This window comes from Dermacentor silvarum, chromosome 2 (genome assembly GCF_013339745.2).
Source record: "Dermacentor silvarum isolate Dsil-2018 chromosome 2, BIME_Dsil_1.4, whole genome shotgun sequence".
Classification (NCBI taxonomy): domain Eukaryota; kingdom Metazoa; phylum Arthropoda; class Arachnida; order Ixodida; family Ixodidae; genus Dermacentor; species Dermacentor silvarum.
Genome location: NC_051155.1, coordinates 107,553,889 through 107,569,560, shown reverse-complemented (window position 1 = coordinate 107,569,560; position 15,672 = coordinate 107,553,889). Strand labels below are relative to the sequence as shown.

General features: G+C 49.5%; 1 protein-coding gene across 1 annotated transcript in view; it reads right to left on the bottom strand.

Moving 5' to 3' along the window:
- Positions 1-7,148: 7,148 nt before the first annotated feature.
- The window catches only part of LOC119441667 (uncharacterized), a 293,465-nt gene continuing 284,941 nt past the window's right edge, over positions 7,149-15,672 (bottom strand). Inside the window, exons 4-5 of the mRNA XM_037706262.2 lie at positions 9,459-9,632; positions 7,149-7,603 (exon numbers count right to left, since the gene is read on the bottom strand). Coding sequence (XP_037562190.1) covers positions 7,363-7,603; positions 9,459-9,632 — 415 coding nt within the window. The 3' untranslated portion in view covers positions 7,149-7,362. The remainder of the gene's footprint in view (positions 7,604-9,458; positions 9,633-15,672) is intronic.

Genomic DNA, 15,672 nt, shown 5'->3' with positions numbered 1-15,672 from the left:
TGCGATCTTGTTTTCGAAGGTTGCGGCTGTTTTTTCGACTGCTGATTGGACGATTTTTTCCATCGTGGCGTGAATGTTGTTCATAAAGGCTTCTTGAAATATCAGGCACCTAGCATCTACTATGGCTTCGACATCCGCCTTGGTCAGTGTCGTTCCCGACTGTATGTTAATGTTTTCGAGCTCCTGGCATTTATGATGCAGCTTGTCTGTGAGTTCTTGCTGTTCCTTGCATTTTTGGAGCAGTTTGTCGGTGAGCTCTTGCTGTCTCTGTTGACAGCGGAGTAGTTTGTCTATGAGGTTTTGCTGGCTTTGCGATTGGCTATGCTGATTCTGCAGTTTGCCCTGCTGGTTCTGCTGTTTGTTTTCGAGGAGCCGTATGACTGAGGCTTCGGTCGACGAGGAGTCCAAGCTTCTCGCACCACTTGAGGCGCTCGAGCCACTTGCCACGTCAGCGTAGCTCGCGCGCTTGACCGAGTGGGAGCGCGAGCGCGAGCGAGAGCGGGAGCGCGAGGCCTTTCGCAGTATTGACTTGGACCTGCTGTGCCTTGGGGAGCTGCCCGCACTGACACTGCTCGAGCTTGTGGCCGAGGTGCTCAGCTCCGTGAACTCTTCACTGCTGGAGCTCCAGCGGTTGTCTCTTTCTTCAAAATAGGGCAGGTCAAATCCAAGGAATTTACATTGGGAGCTAGAGGCACTCCGCAAGGGGCGGTCATCTCTCCCCTACTGTTTAACATCGCCATGAAGGGCCTCTCGGAAAGACTGGCCACAGTAACAGGACCTGGTCACGCCCTCTACGCGGATGATATTACCGTGTGGTGCATGGGAGGGTCTGACGCTGCAGTTGAGAGTGCGCTCCAAGAGGCGCTCGACATCACGGAACACTTCCTACTAGACACGGGCCTGAGTCTGTCCCCAACCAAGTCCGAACTTCTATTGTATAGGCCCATCAGACGGGGGGTTAGGTGCTCCACACCCTTAGATCAAGTTCCCATAGCCGTCTATACGAGGAATGGAGAACAAATCCCCAGAGTGGATACCATCCGGGTCCTCGGACTCTTGCTGGAATCGCTCGGGGGCAACTCACAGACTATAGCCCGCATCACCACCAAGACGGAGAACATGCTTAGGCTTATCCTCAGGGTCTCGAACCGCCGGGGGGGTTTAAGTGAAAGCAATCTCCTCAGGCTCTACCACGCGTTTCTTATGAGCCACGTTAATTATGTAGCTTCCGCTTTGCGCTGGTCTAAACGGGAAGAGGCCAAAATCGACGCCCTCATGCGCAAAAGCATCAAGCGCGTGCTGGGTTTACCACTCACTACCAGCACCGAGCGTCTCATGCAACTAGGCATGCACAACACCCTGTCAGAGGTGATCGAGGCCCAACGAGTGGCCCAAATAATACGACTCTCATCATCGCGAGCGGGGAGACGCATCCTAGAATCCGTTGGATGCGGTCACCAGGAAATCATGGAGCGCAACGCGACCCTATCACCCATGGTCAGAGATACGTTCAAGGTAGATCCCCTGCCACGTAACGTCCACCCTCAATACAATGTAGGGCGCCGGGTAGCCCGGGCTCGTTCCCTATTAAAAGTGGCTGCGGCCACTCCGAATCTTGCATGTTTCGTTGACGCCGCCCAGTACGGGCGTTCTGATCACTATGTCGCAGTTTCGGTTGATTCCAATGGCTCGCTCATTAACTCAGCATCCGTGCGGAAGGTTTCTGCAACAGTAGCCGAGCAGGTTGCTGTAGCTATAGCACTGAAGGACCCTCTACGTACCCATATCTTTACAGACTCTAGGTCTGCAGCCCGAGCGTTCGCCTCCGGCTCGATATCAAAGGAGGCGGCGGCCATCCTCGGCACCGAGGGGGCTGCTGGTTTTCATATCATAAAATGGTTCCCGGCCCATATGGGAATCAATGTGCACTCTGAGGTTGTTAACGCCAATGAGTTAGCCCATGACTGCGCGCGAGGTATAACACACCGCGGTGGTTCCGGTAGACTCACGGGCGGCGACTTAGGACTGTACAGGGATTCGCTCCTCACCTTCCATGAAATCTTGGCACATTATCAACTTGCTCGGCGGGCCTTTCCGCTACCACATCCTAAACTCACTAGACCACAATCGTCGGCCTTTCGCATGCTCCAAACGGGGTCGTTCCCCTCCAGGGGCCGATTCAGTCACTTCGCGCCTAATGTAGATCCCCACTGTCCAGACTGTGGGGAGGCGTACTGCTCTTTATCTCACATGCTCTGGCAATGCCCTGCGTTACGCAGCTCATCGCTTACCACTCTAACGGACTGGGAGGCAGCCCTTAAGAGCGGCGACCTCTCAGAGACCTCTCAGGGTACCTCCCTGAAAAGGGAGGTACCCTAAAGCGGTTCCTCAGGACCACAAATAAAGTTCTTTGTCTGTCTGTCTGTCTGTCTGTCTCTTTCTTGAAGCCTGTTGAGGCGCTGTTGTCGTATGTTGTAGGGTGGTGGGCTTGGCTTCAGTCTCTTCTTGCACTCTGTACTTGCAGTTTCGTGCCCTTCTCCGCAGAGCTTGCAGGTTGTTTTGCAATCGTGGTTTTGTGGTTGTCCGGTCTTGCCGCATTTGTAGCAGAAATCCGGGAACGGTCTTGGGCAGACGTCTTGACGGTGTCCGGTGGTGCCACAGGTGCGGCAGTGCTGCACTGACTTTCGATATGGTCTGCAGCGGAAATCAACGCTCTGGAAGATGATGTAGTAGGGAACATGCGGTCCTTCGAAGAATACGACTGCCGCGGTCGACTGGCGTGAAGAACAGTGTATCTTGCCGGTGCTCGGATTCCTTCCATGAGTTCTGCGGTGCTCGTTCCGGGTATGAGGCCATTGATGACGCCTCTGGAGACGTCATCAGGGGTTCGTATGTTGCCTTTGACGTTGTGATAAGTGCCTCCAAGCTGTATTTTGTTGATGCTGACCGGAATCTTGGCGTCTTCCTTGTCAGCCGTGCTTGCAATGAATAAATTTTCGATTCTCTGTACTTGCACGCGCACTTTGTCATTGAAGTCTTGCTGCGATAGTCCACTCGCTCGGCCGCTGGCGTGCGTTATATAACGGCAACGGTGTTCCATTTGGCGAGGTCGAGACCTGCTAGCGGGCGGTAGACGACCTTAAAGTCGTCTAGTGGCAGGGGCGACATCCTAGGTCTGCGTTATTGCTGTGGTGGTGCTGGATTGGACGTGTGCTCACTAGTTGTTTTTGTTGCCGGCGTCTTTATATTCGTGGTGTCCTTCTTGCCCTTCTTGCTCCTCGTGAGCCAGGCGCTTTCCGCTTCGATTGTTCTGCCACTTTCTGCATCATAGTTCCACATATATTCCCCGTGTTTTCTTCCCTCCGGTCCGGTTGCCTTGCATTTGTTTTCTCTTCTTTCTGGTTCTCTGACATTTGGCTTGCTGCAGCAGCCTCTGGGCTCACCGGAGTGTCCGTTTGCATTGCATTTGCTTCCTCTTCTTTCTGCGCCTTTGACATTTCGCTTGCTGCAGCTGCCTCTCGGCTCATCGTAGGGGCCCTTCGCCGCGGCGTGGGCGAGCGCTCGTGCGCTCGTGCTCACGTGGCGTGCGCCGCGACGGCGTTTCCTCCGATGGGATTGCGGGAGCTCCTTTGGCGTGAGGCTTAACCGGGTGGGTGTGCGGTCGTCTTGATATCTTGAAATAAGGTGCACTTACCCGAAATAGGCTATTGTCCGGCGATTTCTCTCGTCTTGCTAGTTGCGCCGGTGCAAAACTTAGATTCGTCACTGGCCTTGTTCCGGGGTGAGAAGCACGAAAAGTGGGAGCCCATGTGAGACACGTCTTCTCTCCTCGGCCCCCTGGCGGCGAGTCCACTCGAGCCAACTCGAAAAAAAATTATTTCTCTAATTATTTTCTGCGCTACATGCTGTGCAGTGCGCACACTGTACAGTGTGTATAGTGTGCGCTACATGCTGTACAATGCGCTGTAATCCTTGCGTACACGGCCGCATTGTGTTTCTGAGCCCGCAGTTGGGCTAGGTGGTCCTGCCACAAGTTAATGAGTAAATGCGTCATCAAAGCTGTCCAGGCAAAGCGTTTTTGCGCCGGCGCGCTCGCCTGCAGCGGGGACACCTTGCTGCTAAGGGCTGCCATCTTGACTATTTCACGACGGAACGGACGGGAACGGTGGCGGAACGGAGACCAGTGAGCTCCGTTGGTGTCGATCGCCGTTGGGTTTCCAACGACGCTCGGGCTGCCGTGTCACTCCGCCTAGCGGCCGCTAAGGCCAACTGCCGTTTGTAGCAGAAATATAAACCAATAAAAACCGTTTCTGTCTTGAAGTTGCGTCGTACCGCCGATACGTATCCGCGGCCATCACTGGTCCGATCGACCCACGACGCTGCTACTTTATCTGGTAGATCGCGTCTCGCAAGCAAGCCAAGAAGTGTCCCCACCTAACGAGTATATATCTTACACCGTGCTCAAGACACAGCGAAACTGGCCGATTGATTGCGTCTCTTGGTTGTAGCTAGGTTGAACTTGGTTATGTCGAGTTTTAAACTTGGTTATAGCTAGGCCTATATACTCGTGTACGTCATCTGTGCTAGTATTGGAAAGGTGCGCGGCGGTAGTGCGACGGTATGGGGAAGCATGACGTCATGCCAGCTGTGGCGGTGGCGTGATGGCGCAGAGCACGTTTCCAGTACTACCGCAGCCTTTCCAGTACTAGCACAGATGACGCACACGAGTGTAGGCCTAGCTACAACCAAGTTTAAACCCTGACGTAGCCAAGTTCAACCTAGCTACAGCCAAGAGACGCAATCAATCGGCCAGCTTCGCTGTGTCTTGAGCTTTGCGCGGCCTAGTGCAAGCTTTCGCCTTTCTTTCTTTTTTATTTGCAACACTCTTGTAATGTAACCTATATTTCGTTTGCTCTTTTATTCTCTGTACTCTACTTACATCGGTAGTCCCGCCAGTGGTAATTAAATGATGTGACCCCCTTCAGTATACGCAAAATTTTTGTCATCCTTTCAAATTTGCTATACATTTGAATGTTCGTTGTCAAGTCCAGACTGTTTTGTTCAGTTGTCTGGATGCAGACAGACAGTTGCCTACAGATACTTTGTTCAGTTGTGCTTGATGCAGAGCTTAACAAAGGATTGGCGAGGACTCGAGATCATGGTTGCTACGCAATCCATGCAAGTGAGAGTGTGTTGCCAAGCTTCGTTAGATCGTGTCCCACTATCTTAGAGTCACAAAGCAGAATCACTGAGTCGTTTGAACGAGCCGTAGGCCAGTGCGGTTGGACAAATTCGTCCAACCGGGAACTGGGAATTGTCTAAGCACGCGTAAGCATTGTGCCAGTTGCTCATCTCCACACAGCCCGCTGTCATTATCAATGTTATGAAACTTGATCCAACCAGCATAAACGACAGCGCGGCGGCGACACGAACTGCTGCGGGCGGCGCGGCGCAAAGTGAATCGATGAGGCAAGTAAACTACTGCAAATGGCGGCACCAGGTGCGCTGATGAAGTTCGGTTCATTATAAGCCGATATCGCTCTGTAGCGCCTTATCCGTCCGCGTCGAACCATTATCAACCGTGACCAACCGTAATGCGGCGGCGGCTGCATATGGTGCGGCCGCGCACCCCTTTCCTGAGAGCGATCTGCGATGGGGACACAGTGCGACGAGAGCTGATAGCTACGTGCGCCCTGTGTTCTGGCCGCGTAGTTGGCGTTGAAGCGAGAGGCAGCACGAAGGTGAATTCGCTCGCGGCTACGGGCCCTATATTGAAGCCTGTCAAACAGACGGCTTTTCTCGTTGGGTAAGCAAAGAAATGCTCACGCATTTAAAACTGGTCTAGGTAAAAATATGTCTGCAAATAATATAGCATAAGGGGAGCATGCAAGGGTTTAGTTACTCGAAAGAACGCTTATGCTAAACTAATTAACTGGACATTCGTTTTGATGTCGAGATGTGGAAATGTGTCTGACCACCGCAGTTTTCCTGCGACGATGATCCTCATCATCGTTACTATGACTCCTGAATTGATTTATTTTGAAGCTGGCTAGAGGGGGCGGAGCCGTGGGCGCATGTACCTCGTCCACTCATTAGACGACCAAGTGCTGCACGAAGTCGCGTAAGTGGTTGTTTCTGAAAAGTGATATTTGATTTATTTGTCAGATACTGCAGGCTTTTTCGCAGTCATGACAGTAGTAAATACATGAATAAAGGGACAAAAGAGTATACATTAACAAAGCTCATGCGAAATGAGCTGCTTAATTGCGCTGAAGTTCTTACGTAGGAAGTTCATACCTGTATTTAGGCGCATTTTAATATGTCTGAGTTATGTCCCACTATACCCAGAGGCACCGTGTAATTCACAGTGGCGTCAGTGAACCACCTTGTGAGTATAAAGCATCTAAAAGCAACAAACTTTCTAAACGGCGCAGCCGTAACATTTGCCGATGTTGACGAAACAAAGTGCACAATGCTATTAATGAATGGTGTCGTAAGTGATCCACATTACCTATTTAAAAAAAGAAAAAAACAATGTGTCGAAAACATAATGCCAAGCGAACTGGCGAACTGGCCGTAGAGGACGGGATTCCCTGTCAATAAGGCTTCCACAAAACGTCGGATGTATTTAGCAGTGCTTAGACGCATAATTGTACAGGCCGCCAGCTACGGTAATGAGTGAAAAAGTAGACGGAGGTAGTTTCTGAAGTGTGTTTATGACGAATCACCGGGTCTCACGCTTACGTGCACGCATCTAAGTTGTTTTTTTAATTATTTACTTTTTTTGGCGACGACAGCAGCCTGCTCAAATACTTTTGCTGTGCTCATGCATCTGGCAACCCCATACGTTCAATCTCTGCTAGCAGTACGTTTAGCTTTCCGTTACTCTTCTGCAGCGACCTGGAGCTTCTGCGTCCGTTCCCCTCTTGGCTGTAAGAGCCCATGCCAGGTCAGCACTTAGCTATGTTACTCATTCTGGGGCAGTGCGCATACGCACTGTTCCGGGAACTTTGGAACTTTTTCAGATTCTTTATTGTCTTCGCTAGAGTGACGGAGCCGTAGTGGGTCACGAGGATGCGACCTAAGTGATGATATGAAGACGCTGGCGAACGATTTCAAAGAGAAAAGAAGGATACAGATGCAGAGGATGGAAGCGCGTGCTTTATTCCTCGTGCGCTGTGTATTCTGCGAGTTCGCCTTAAACCTAGCTAGGAACGGTAGGTCTCTTTTGATTTATAGCGCGTTCATTTTCTAGAAGATCTGAACCGCTTTTCGATGAGTATTCAGCACGCGCAGCGCGCAGTCTTTAAACGTCGGAAAGCACCCGTTTGCACCGTCGCTAGTGAGAGTCGCGTGCCTGGGCTATCCCAGTGCGACCAGGGCAGCGGGTATTGTGCCCCCGAGTTCGGCCAGCTTCTCGGAGAAGAGTTTCCGCACGCTGTCCTCGACGGCTCGCCGGATCTCCTCCTCGAAGACGGTAGTCAGTACCACGGAGAGTGCGTTGGCCACGCCGCTCAGCGCCCCGAGGCCCTGGATCGCCACGCGCACCCCTTGCAGCTTCTGCACCGAGAACCGCCGCAGCTCGGGCTTGGCGTTGGGCGCCCTGCGAATGAGCCGTGGGCTGTGAGACTGGCCAAATTGTGGAAGTGGGTTAAAAGAGTGGGTGCGATCTAAGGAAGATCCACCCGGTGCTTACAAATACGGGACTTGAGAAGGCTTTCACATTTGTTTCTCGCTGAAACAACTCGCGAAATTAAGCAAAAAGAAAAGACGATGGTAGGCATCAATGCCTCACCTACGGTAATGTCTGATGCTGCCACGTTCCCGTTCGATCAAGTACTGAATGAATCGGTTCGTTTCCACCTATTTCTAATAATAGAAATAGAGGAGTGCCGGTTAAATATTGCTATTGTAGTCAATGGCGGGATAATAACTGGCTGTTCCCCGTCAGAGTGGACTACACCGTGTGGTACGTATTTAACAAATACACTGCGATGGCGTATATAAGAGAGCGTCCCTGCCTTGGTTGGTTTCTGTGAACGAACCAAGTCACTTGTAATCGTAAGAACTTATATCAGTTAACGAAAGAAAACAGCGACGCGGGTATTTTTTTTTTACCGCGGCACGTGCATGCAGCTATCATCACACGCACGCGTTTCATGACTATAGCTTTCACACCGACGGGAGGCCGATAGCACGTTCTAACTAGCTAGCTGCTCGCCGTCCTTGAATATGTGGTTGGTCAGTTACTATCGCTTAGTCACGCATTTCTATGGAGCCATGAGAGAACAACAAATGCAGGCAAACAAAATTTACAGTCGTGTTATCGGCGACGTCTTCAAGGAGAGAAGTACACGAATTTTTGTTTCTCACTCTTTGTCTGTATAATTGAAGAAAACTGGTCCTCCACTGCAATGACTTGGGAACTTCAAACGCTGCAAAGGGACTCCATGTCCCGCTCTACATGCACTGAGAGAGAGAGAGAGAAACTAAGAGGGAAAGATATAGGTATGTTAACCAAGGACGTGCCCGGTTGTCTAACATACTACTGATCTTGTTATGAGAGAAGCGACTTGGACACTTGTGCGAGATTTACTGAGTTGTATGCCCTACTTAGAAGACCATATACTTTTCTTTAAAGTACCACACCATCCGACAGCCGTTTCACAGATGTCACAACACTCACGTCGCGTGCCTTGGCTCGTCGGACCAGAAGGCACATTGCAAGTGAGTAAAGTGAGCACGGGGGTACTTAGGAACACGATCACTTGGAGCATGTTAAAAAATAAAACAACATAGAGGTCACCAGACACTAGACTATTTCGCATTCAGGTTGTCCCGTCAATTTCCGCTTTGTTGCACCATTTCCAATACAGTCAAACCAGGTTATAACGAACAGGCTTATGTGCTAAAAATGGTTCGATATCTTAGGTGTACACCAGACTTGCCTATAATTTATAACGAACATGAAATTACTTTTGTGATGCGGTTGTGATATACGAATGTGTCATCTCTAATACAGGAATGGAGCAAGGAAACAATCCATGCATTGAAAGCAGAACTCCGCGTAGTGTAGGCTGAACATTTTGTGTATGCCTCGTACTGTTTCACAGCGTCACTAAGAATGGCATTCTCGATGAGCGAGATTATGTACACCTGCTCCAGCCTACATCGCTCAATGTGGGCAGAGTACAGGCGCACCACATTAACCGCAGAAAAGTGTTGGGCGATGTCCCGATTACCTGAATTGACGCCCTGAGTTCAATATATACAATGTCCAGTTCGTTACAAGGGAAATATTTTACGCGGATATCGGTCAGTAAATTTCGTACGTTCGATGCAGAGCACAATTCGCTTTAACCGAGTTCCCTCTATTCAGGCTGGATAGTAATCACGAACTTGGTGCATGCGTGAAATTTATCGCTTCGGATCGTCAAAGCGCGGCAGGGTGCACTTACTGTATGGCTTCGACGATGATCTGCATGTTGTTGACGTCGCACTCGATGGTGACGTCCTGGCTGAATGACATGAGCTTAATCGCTCCCCGGTAGGTGGCGCGCACGGGCCCGGCGCCAAGGTCCACGCGCATCTCGATGCCACCGCTGCCCACGTTCACGCGACAGTCGCCGGTCCTGCAGAGACATACGAAAACGTCACGCCAGTTGGCAGATGGCTGCTCAGCAGGGGAAAAAAGTCACAGGCCTGCGCGGCACACGCAACACATTCACATCGTAAGCTGGAGGAGCGGCTCCATAGCAGCTCCGTTTTCGGCAGCACGCACTAGAGGGTCTTAGTGGCGAAGTCTGTGTGGGTCATTTTCACGAGAACCACCTGAACTGTCTGCCTGCTGTCGACGCCGAGCTGCGGGTTGTGCTGCTGTATGCACAGCGGTCTGCTGAGCCCGACGTTGCCTGGTTGCAGCGTGCGCATAGCTCTACGATTCGCTTCTTTAACAGCGGTTCGTACCTTGAGAGGAGGGGCCATAAAGCGTTAAAAAAATGTACTGAAGGGTAAACACAGGTATCAAGACTACGCGGTGCACATATTACATCCCTTGACGCGTGGCACGATAGGGTGCAACTGCTACATGTCGTGACACCTGGTGGAACACCACGCAACTGCACTGCAAAGTGTGCACGTATGGACGCTACGCGGCGCGCATATCGCATCGCGTGTAGGGTGCCTCGATGCCAGCGCCGCCGTTCAGGGTGGTGCTAGGGTGGCTAGAATTGGGAGGTGTGAAAAGCGGCCGCGGAAACCAGTCCCCAAAGCGCGCCGGTGCCGCAAGGGGCGCTGTACGCGGGGGCGCGGGGCACTGTACGCGGGGTCTATGGAAAACAGGGATGCAGACGAAATCAGCACTGGGAACATACAGAACTTTCAAGCACGAAATTGCCAAAGAAAATATCTACAATAATTCTAGGGGAAGCTCTTTGTTGTTTGAAGCCAGGACGGGAGTATTGCGGACTAACATGTACCGAGTCAGTTACTAAGGTATCGACACGTTGTGCGGTGCATGTGGAGAGGAAGAGGAAACGGCTGAACACCTCATACTTTTCTGTAAAGGGCTTAACCCTACAGTGCAAAACAACGGGGCTGATTTTTTCAAAACATTGGGGTTTAGGGACAGTGGAGGCAAAATAGACTTTAAGCGGCTAGAAATATCCAAACGGAGGCTATCTGATAGGTGGCAAAAATCAAGGCAGGGGTGAAATTTCACTCTCCACAAAGTACAAAATATGTTAATAGTCAACGCTAGGCGACATGTGCCACCGCCCGATTTAAAGTTTTCAGCCTCATTCATCCATCCATCCGTAAAAGAGTGGAGCAGACGGCGTACTGCGTAACGCTGCTCGCGCCCGACGAATCTCGCTCGTGCTACTTTGTGCGCACCAGTTCTGAGTAGTAAGTGTTTATTTTTAAATTTTTTTTCTGAGCTTCTGCACTAACATATGGCACACTGTAATCGTGCAGCTTGTTCTTCTCGGATGCCCGTGAAAGCATGCGCGTCGAGAGGGGACGGAGTGAGACGTGGCGCGCACCAACGATAAACTGGATTTGATGACGCGGTTCAACACGGCACAAGAGCACCTGATTTAGAAGCTAAAACGTATCAGAGAGCTACACATTCATTTAGATCGTGTTAGGCTCCTCGTTTCAGGTGCAGAAATGTCAGGACACGGATCTTTCTTTACATTCCGCAATGTAAAGATTTAGCCAAGGTTTGAATGCGCCACCTTTTTTTTTTTTCTTTGCGGAAACATGTTCCACTGAAAAAAAAAACTTATCAATAGTGCAAATGAAAGCATATATTAGCTTATGCATTATAGTTACAGCTATAGAGAAATCAACCAAACTTTTATGTCAGGAAAAAGCTTTATTCCAGAGTCTCTATTCAAACTTCTCCAGATAGCAACTTACCATTAACTTTAATTCCAATGTACTTTAGTGTCATGCCGTTTTCCCCATTACAATTATGAATCGCTGCAACTAATTCAAACCATATTTTTAATGTTTATTCCTATTGTTACATGCTAGCCTGCTCCTTTACAGAAACATGTATTTAGAACCGTTACATGCCACTGGTCTCAAAATTGTGCTTACATTTTCTCTGCACACAGGAAAATTGAATTAAAAGAAATACAGAGTCCTTCCACTATTGTGAAGATGGAAGCCAGCGAAGCTGTGACTATGGTGGGTCTGCTGTAGTGAATATTGCTATAGTGAATATTGCTATAGTGAATTTATATATTATCATTATTGATTATCTTGTTACGTACGGGGGAAAAGACGTAAGCAATATATTTACAGGATATTTACAATAACTGTAGCGGCTGACAAGATGGTAGTTGTTGGTGTCGCCTACCTCGAGAAATTAAGAGCATCATCTTCTTTGGAGTAATCGTACACGTCTTCTTCATCAGCCAGTCACAATATTGAGCGTCTTCGGCATGTTCGTCAAAGAGCAAGGACACCGGTGTCTTGTTTTCGCCCGGCGCGATGGACAAGTGGTGCGTTTGCTGCGTCAAGTCCGCCCGCGACGCCGACGAGATCTCTCCCGCTCCTCCTCCTCGGCGGCTCATGCCCACATATCCAACGCGGGTATGAGCCACACGTGATTTCTTTCTTAGCTTCATTCTTTCTTTCTTGCTATCTTTCTTTCTTTATTGTCCCTGGCTCACACCCGCATATCCAATGCGGGTATGAGCCACACGTAATTTTATTATCGTTAATCATGACGTAACTGACGAGCATGTGATGCTATTGATGTCATGACCTATCAGTCATAATACTCATCCGTTTTGACACCTGTGAGAGCAGCATTCTGGGCAAGTTGGTAATCCATTACTCAAGTATTACTTGAGTAATGGATGTAATGTAATGGAGTAAATAGAATACAAATATTACTTGTATCCATTACTCAATAGTTGAGTCTGTGTTAAGGCACAACTGGGGGGGAACCGCCACGCACATGGAACCGAAATGCTAATGATGCTAGTTTTCTTTTCTTTTTTACACGCGGACACGATCCTGGGGGTACTAGCCCTTAATAGCTTCGCTGTAAAACACATGCATGCAGGAACAAGTTTATTTGAACTTTACAGAACTTTCCAAGAGAAGTTTACTTTATTCTCTTAGAGTTGCCTGTCAGATCTCGGTATTGCGCGAGATCTAAACACGTCTTTGCACGCCGGTGCTGGGAACAATGATACTTTTTCGGCGGACGACCGGCACCAAGAATTGCACTCAGGAACGAAGCACCAGCGTTAAGTTTTCTTCTTCGTTTTAGTGTGCATCTTTACTACAGCTCACAAATGCATGACCCACGTAAAATAAAAATTACGTAACTGATAAAAAAATGTCATAGTTTCGCCCTAAGGGCGAAGCAATGAATGCGATAGCAACACAGCAATGTCATACGAAGTAAGGTGAGCGGCTTTGGTAGCAATATGAATTGTAGTAAACATGAGCTGATTAAGTAAGCAGGTGTGCTGCGGCGTAAGTAGACCGACATGAAGAGAGACTCGATGACCACGAGAAGGCGCGTGTGAAACGGTGGTGTTGATGAGAAGCGCTTCCCGTGGGCAGCGCGCGTGCGAAGGGACACACCTGTAGGGCTGCACTGCCGATCCGGGCAGCATTGCATGTGTAGCGTGCGTTCGAAAATGTGGCCCGACTATTACTAACTGAATGAACAAGCGTGGTGTGAGCGCGCACAAACAAACATGAATAGAACACACTGAATGACTGCAGACAACGACCGTCAAAACTCTGGCAGCAAATTGATACGCCGCAGCGGCGAAGGTACATGCGGTCTATCGCTTCAACGGAAACTGAGCGGCGAATGCACGGCGCGTAAAGGTCAAAGCCGTGTGGCGATAAGAGACGGTGCGAGCGAGCGACGAGCGCGGTTTTTGGCAGAGTGGAAGTGCGCCCCCCCCCCCCCCCCCCGCTCCCTCCGGCGCTGGCTTTCCGCTTCCTTGCTTGGGCGTGGGGAGATTGAGTGCGTTCGCTCTCCGTGATAGCGCGCGTCCCCGGACGCTTCCGCTCGGGCATACGGCACGCGGCGAAGATTTTATCTATAGGGAACCTCACGGCGACGGCGACGACGACGGCGACGCCGACGGCAGAAATCCGTTTGAAGTGTCCATATAATTGCTATCGCAATAAAACGACGCAGCAGCAACTCCGTGACGCCGCCGCGTTATCCTACGGGGAATCTGCGACGGCGGTGGCGGCACGGCCCCGCGCCCCCTGCAGCAGCGTCCCTAGCGGCAGCGGCGCACTGAGGGACCCTGTCAGGCAAGGGAAAGGCGCCGCGCTTTTCACACCTCCCAATTCTAGCCACCCTAGTGGTGCCATCCTTTGACCGCCCCCGCGCCGCCGCTTTCTCGCTGCGACGCCATCTTGAATCACAGCGAGCGGTTGCGAGTGCTTGGTGCCGGTGCTTAGTTCGAGACACAGTGCGCGCGGATGCTTCGCTGACGCTTCTACTTAAGGGACAGTGTTCAGCCGCATGAATGACAAGCTTGTCAAGTGCATCGAGTCGACATGACGGGCTGTTGTGTTCCCAAGTGCACCGGATCGACGCCTAAAGGGCTTCGTTGTTTACGCTTCCCCCGAGACCCAGAGCGAAGGAAGAGATGGGAAGCCCAAGTAAAGCAGTATCACTGGAAGGCAACGGACAGCTCCTACATTTGCGAGGTAAGTGTCAAGAAAGTTTAGACTATCGCACCGTGTATTTCATTTAAATAAGAAAGTATGCTCTGATCCTAGCTCACGTACCTACGTTCGCTCACGAACTAAGCACTGCACCGATGCTGTCTGAGTAGCCTATGGTTTGCGAGCGCGCGTCGCATAGGTTTTGCCGTTTTGATGGGCGCAGTCTATGCGAGTAGTAACCTTATTTTAAGGACTGACGAAAACGCTTCACCATGAAATAGCCTTGCATTAGCTACAAATCGTCATGTAAACCACCTATTTTGCTTTTTCAGGGGAAGCACACATCGTGTGTCTCTTGTTTCTTTCTTTTTTTCCCTCAGTTTCTTTTTTCGCTACTGGTTATTTGGGATGAAAGAACGCAGTGCTTCTTCTAGGGAGAGCGGCTGTTGAGTACGTGGCAAGCGAAGCACTGTGATTTTCTCTATTCTCAGCAGATATCTTGCGGATCTTAGGTTGTTACGTTATATAGCTGATTTTTTAGACGAATATACTTGTAGCGTGGTGCTCGTAAGCCGATGGTCATTCGTGCTCATTCCCGATCGTAGTGGGTACTGTGACGGTCTTTAAATGCCTGTGCACGGTATGCCCAGGTGTAGTAGAGTTAAGGGGCATTATGGGACCAAAATGTTTCGGCGCTTTCTGGCATGGTGTCTGTTGTAGCCTGTGCATTTCTTCGAAACGTCTGAAGCGAGGTAATACAGGATTACTTTTGCGAAAATTTATTTTTAAGCACTGTAATGGGTTCTCTGTATTTACAAGGCAACTTTTCATATCAATAATCACTTTTGTTGTTTTACTTGTACTTAGAAACACTTTGAAGAGGACCAGTACGAGGGAAATCGACAGGATGGGCGCCGTCTGTTAAAGTCAACAGCCCTACATCATCATAGACTATATTTTCGAAGTGAAAAACAGTGTTAATCTGTATTTGACTGTCTTAGTTTCATTTACGGTTTTTGTACGCGATATGTATACGGTGTTGTTTATTTTTTCAATGTAGTTATCAGTGTTCTAATGGTTATTTATAAAATGTTCTGTACTCGCCATCGATGTGCTTGTCTGATGCGACGTATTCGATGGTAGGTGATGTATTCTGGCTGGATATCTTGATTAACATTACCCGCGGTTGCGTTTTCTTGATTGTATTCTTGTTTTCGATTTATATTGTGTGTAATAAGGTTGATGTACTAACTTGAACCCCCCCCCCCATGTAATGAATAAATTAAAAAAAAAAACTCTCCCTATCCCGAAGTGTGCGTGTCGAGCCTACCTTGCGAATTTTTTTTATCTCGTATTTCAACATAACCTTCAGGCGCCACACACTACATATAATTTTTCGTGTACATATCTCTTTCATGATTGACTGTACTAGACATTATAAGTAAATGTATTTTGTGCATCGTTTGGTTTCTTGTGTGTACTACGCAAGATTGACACAGACAAGTTACG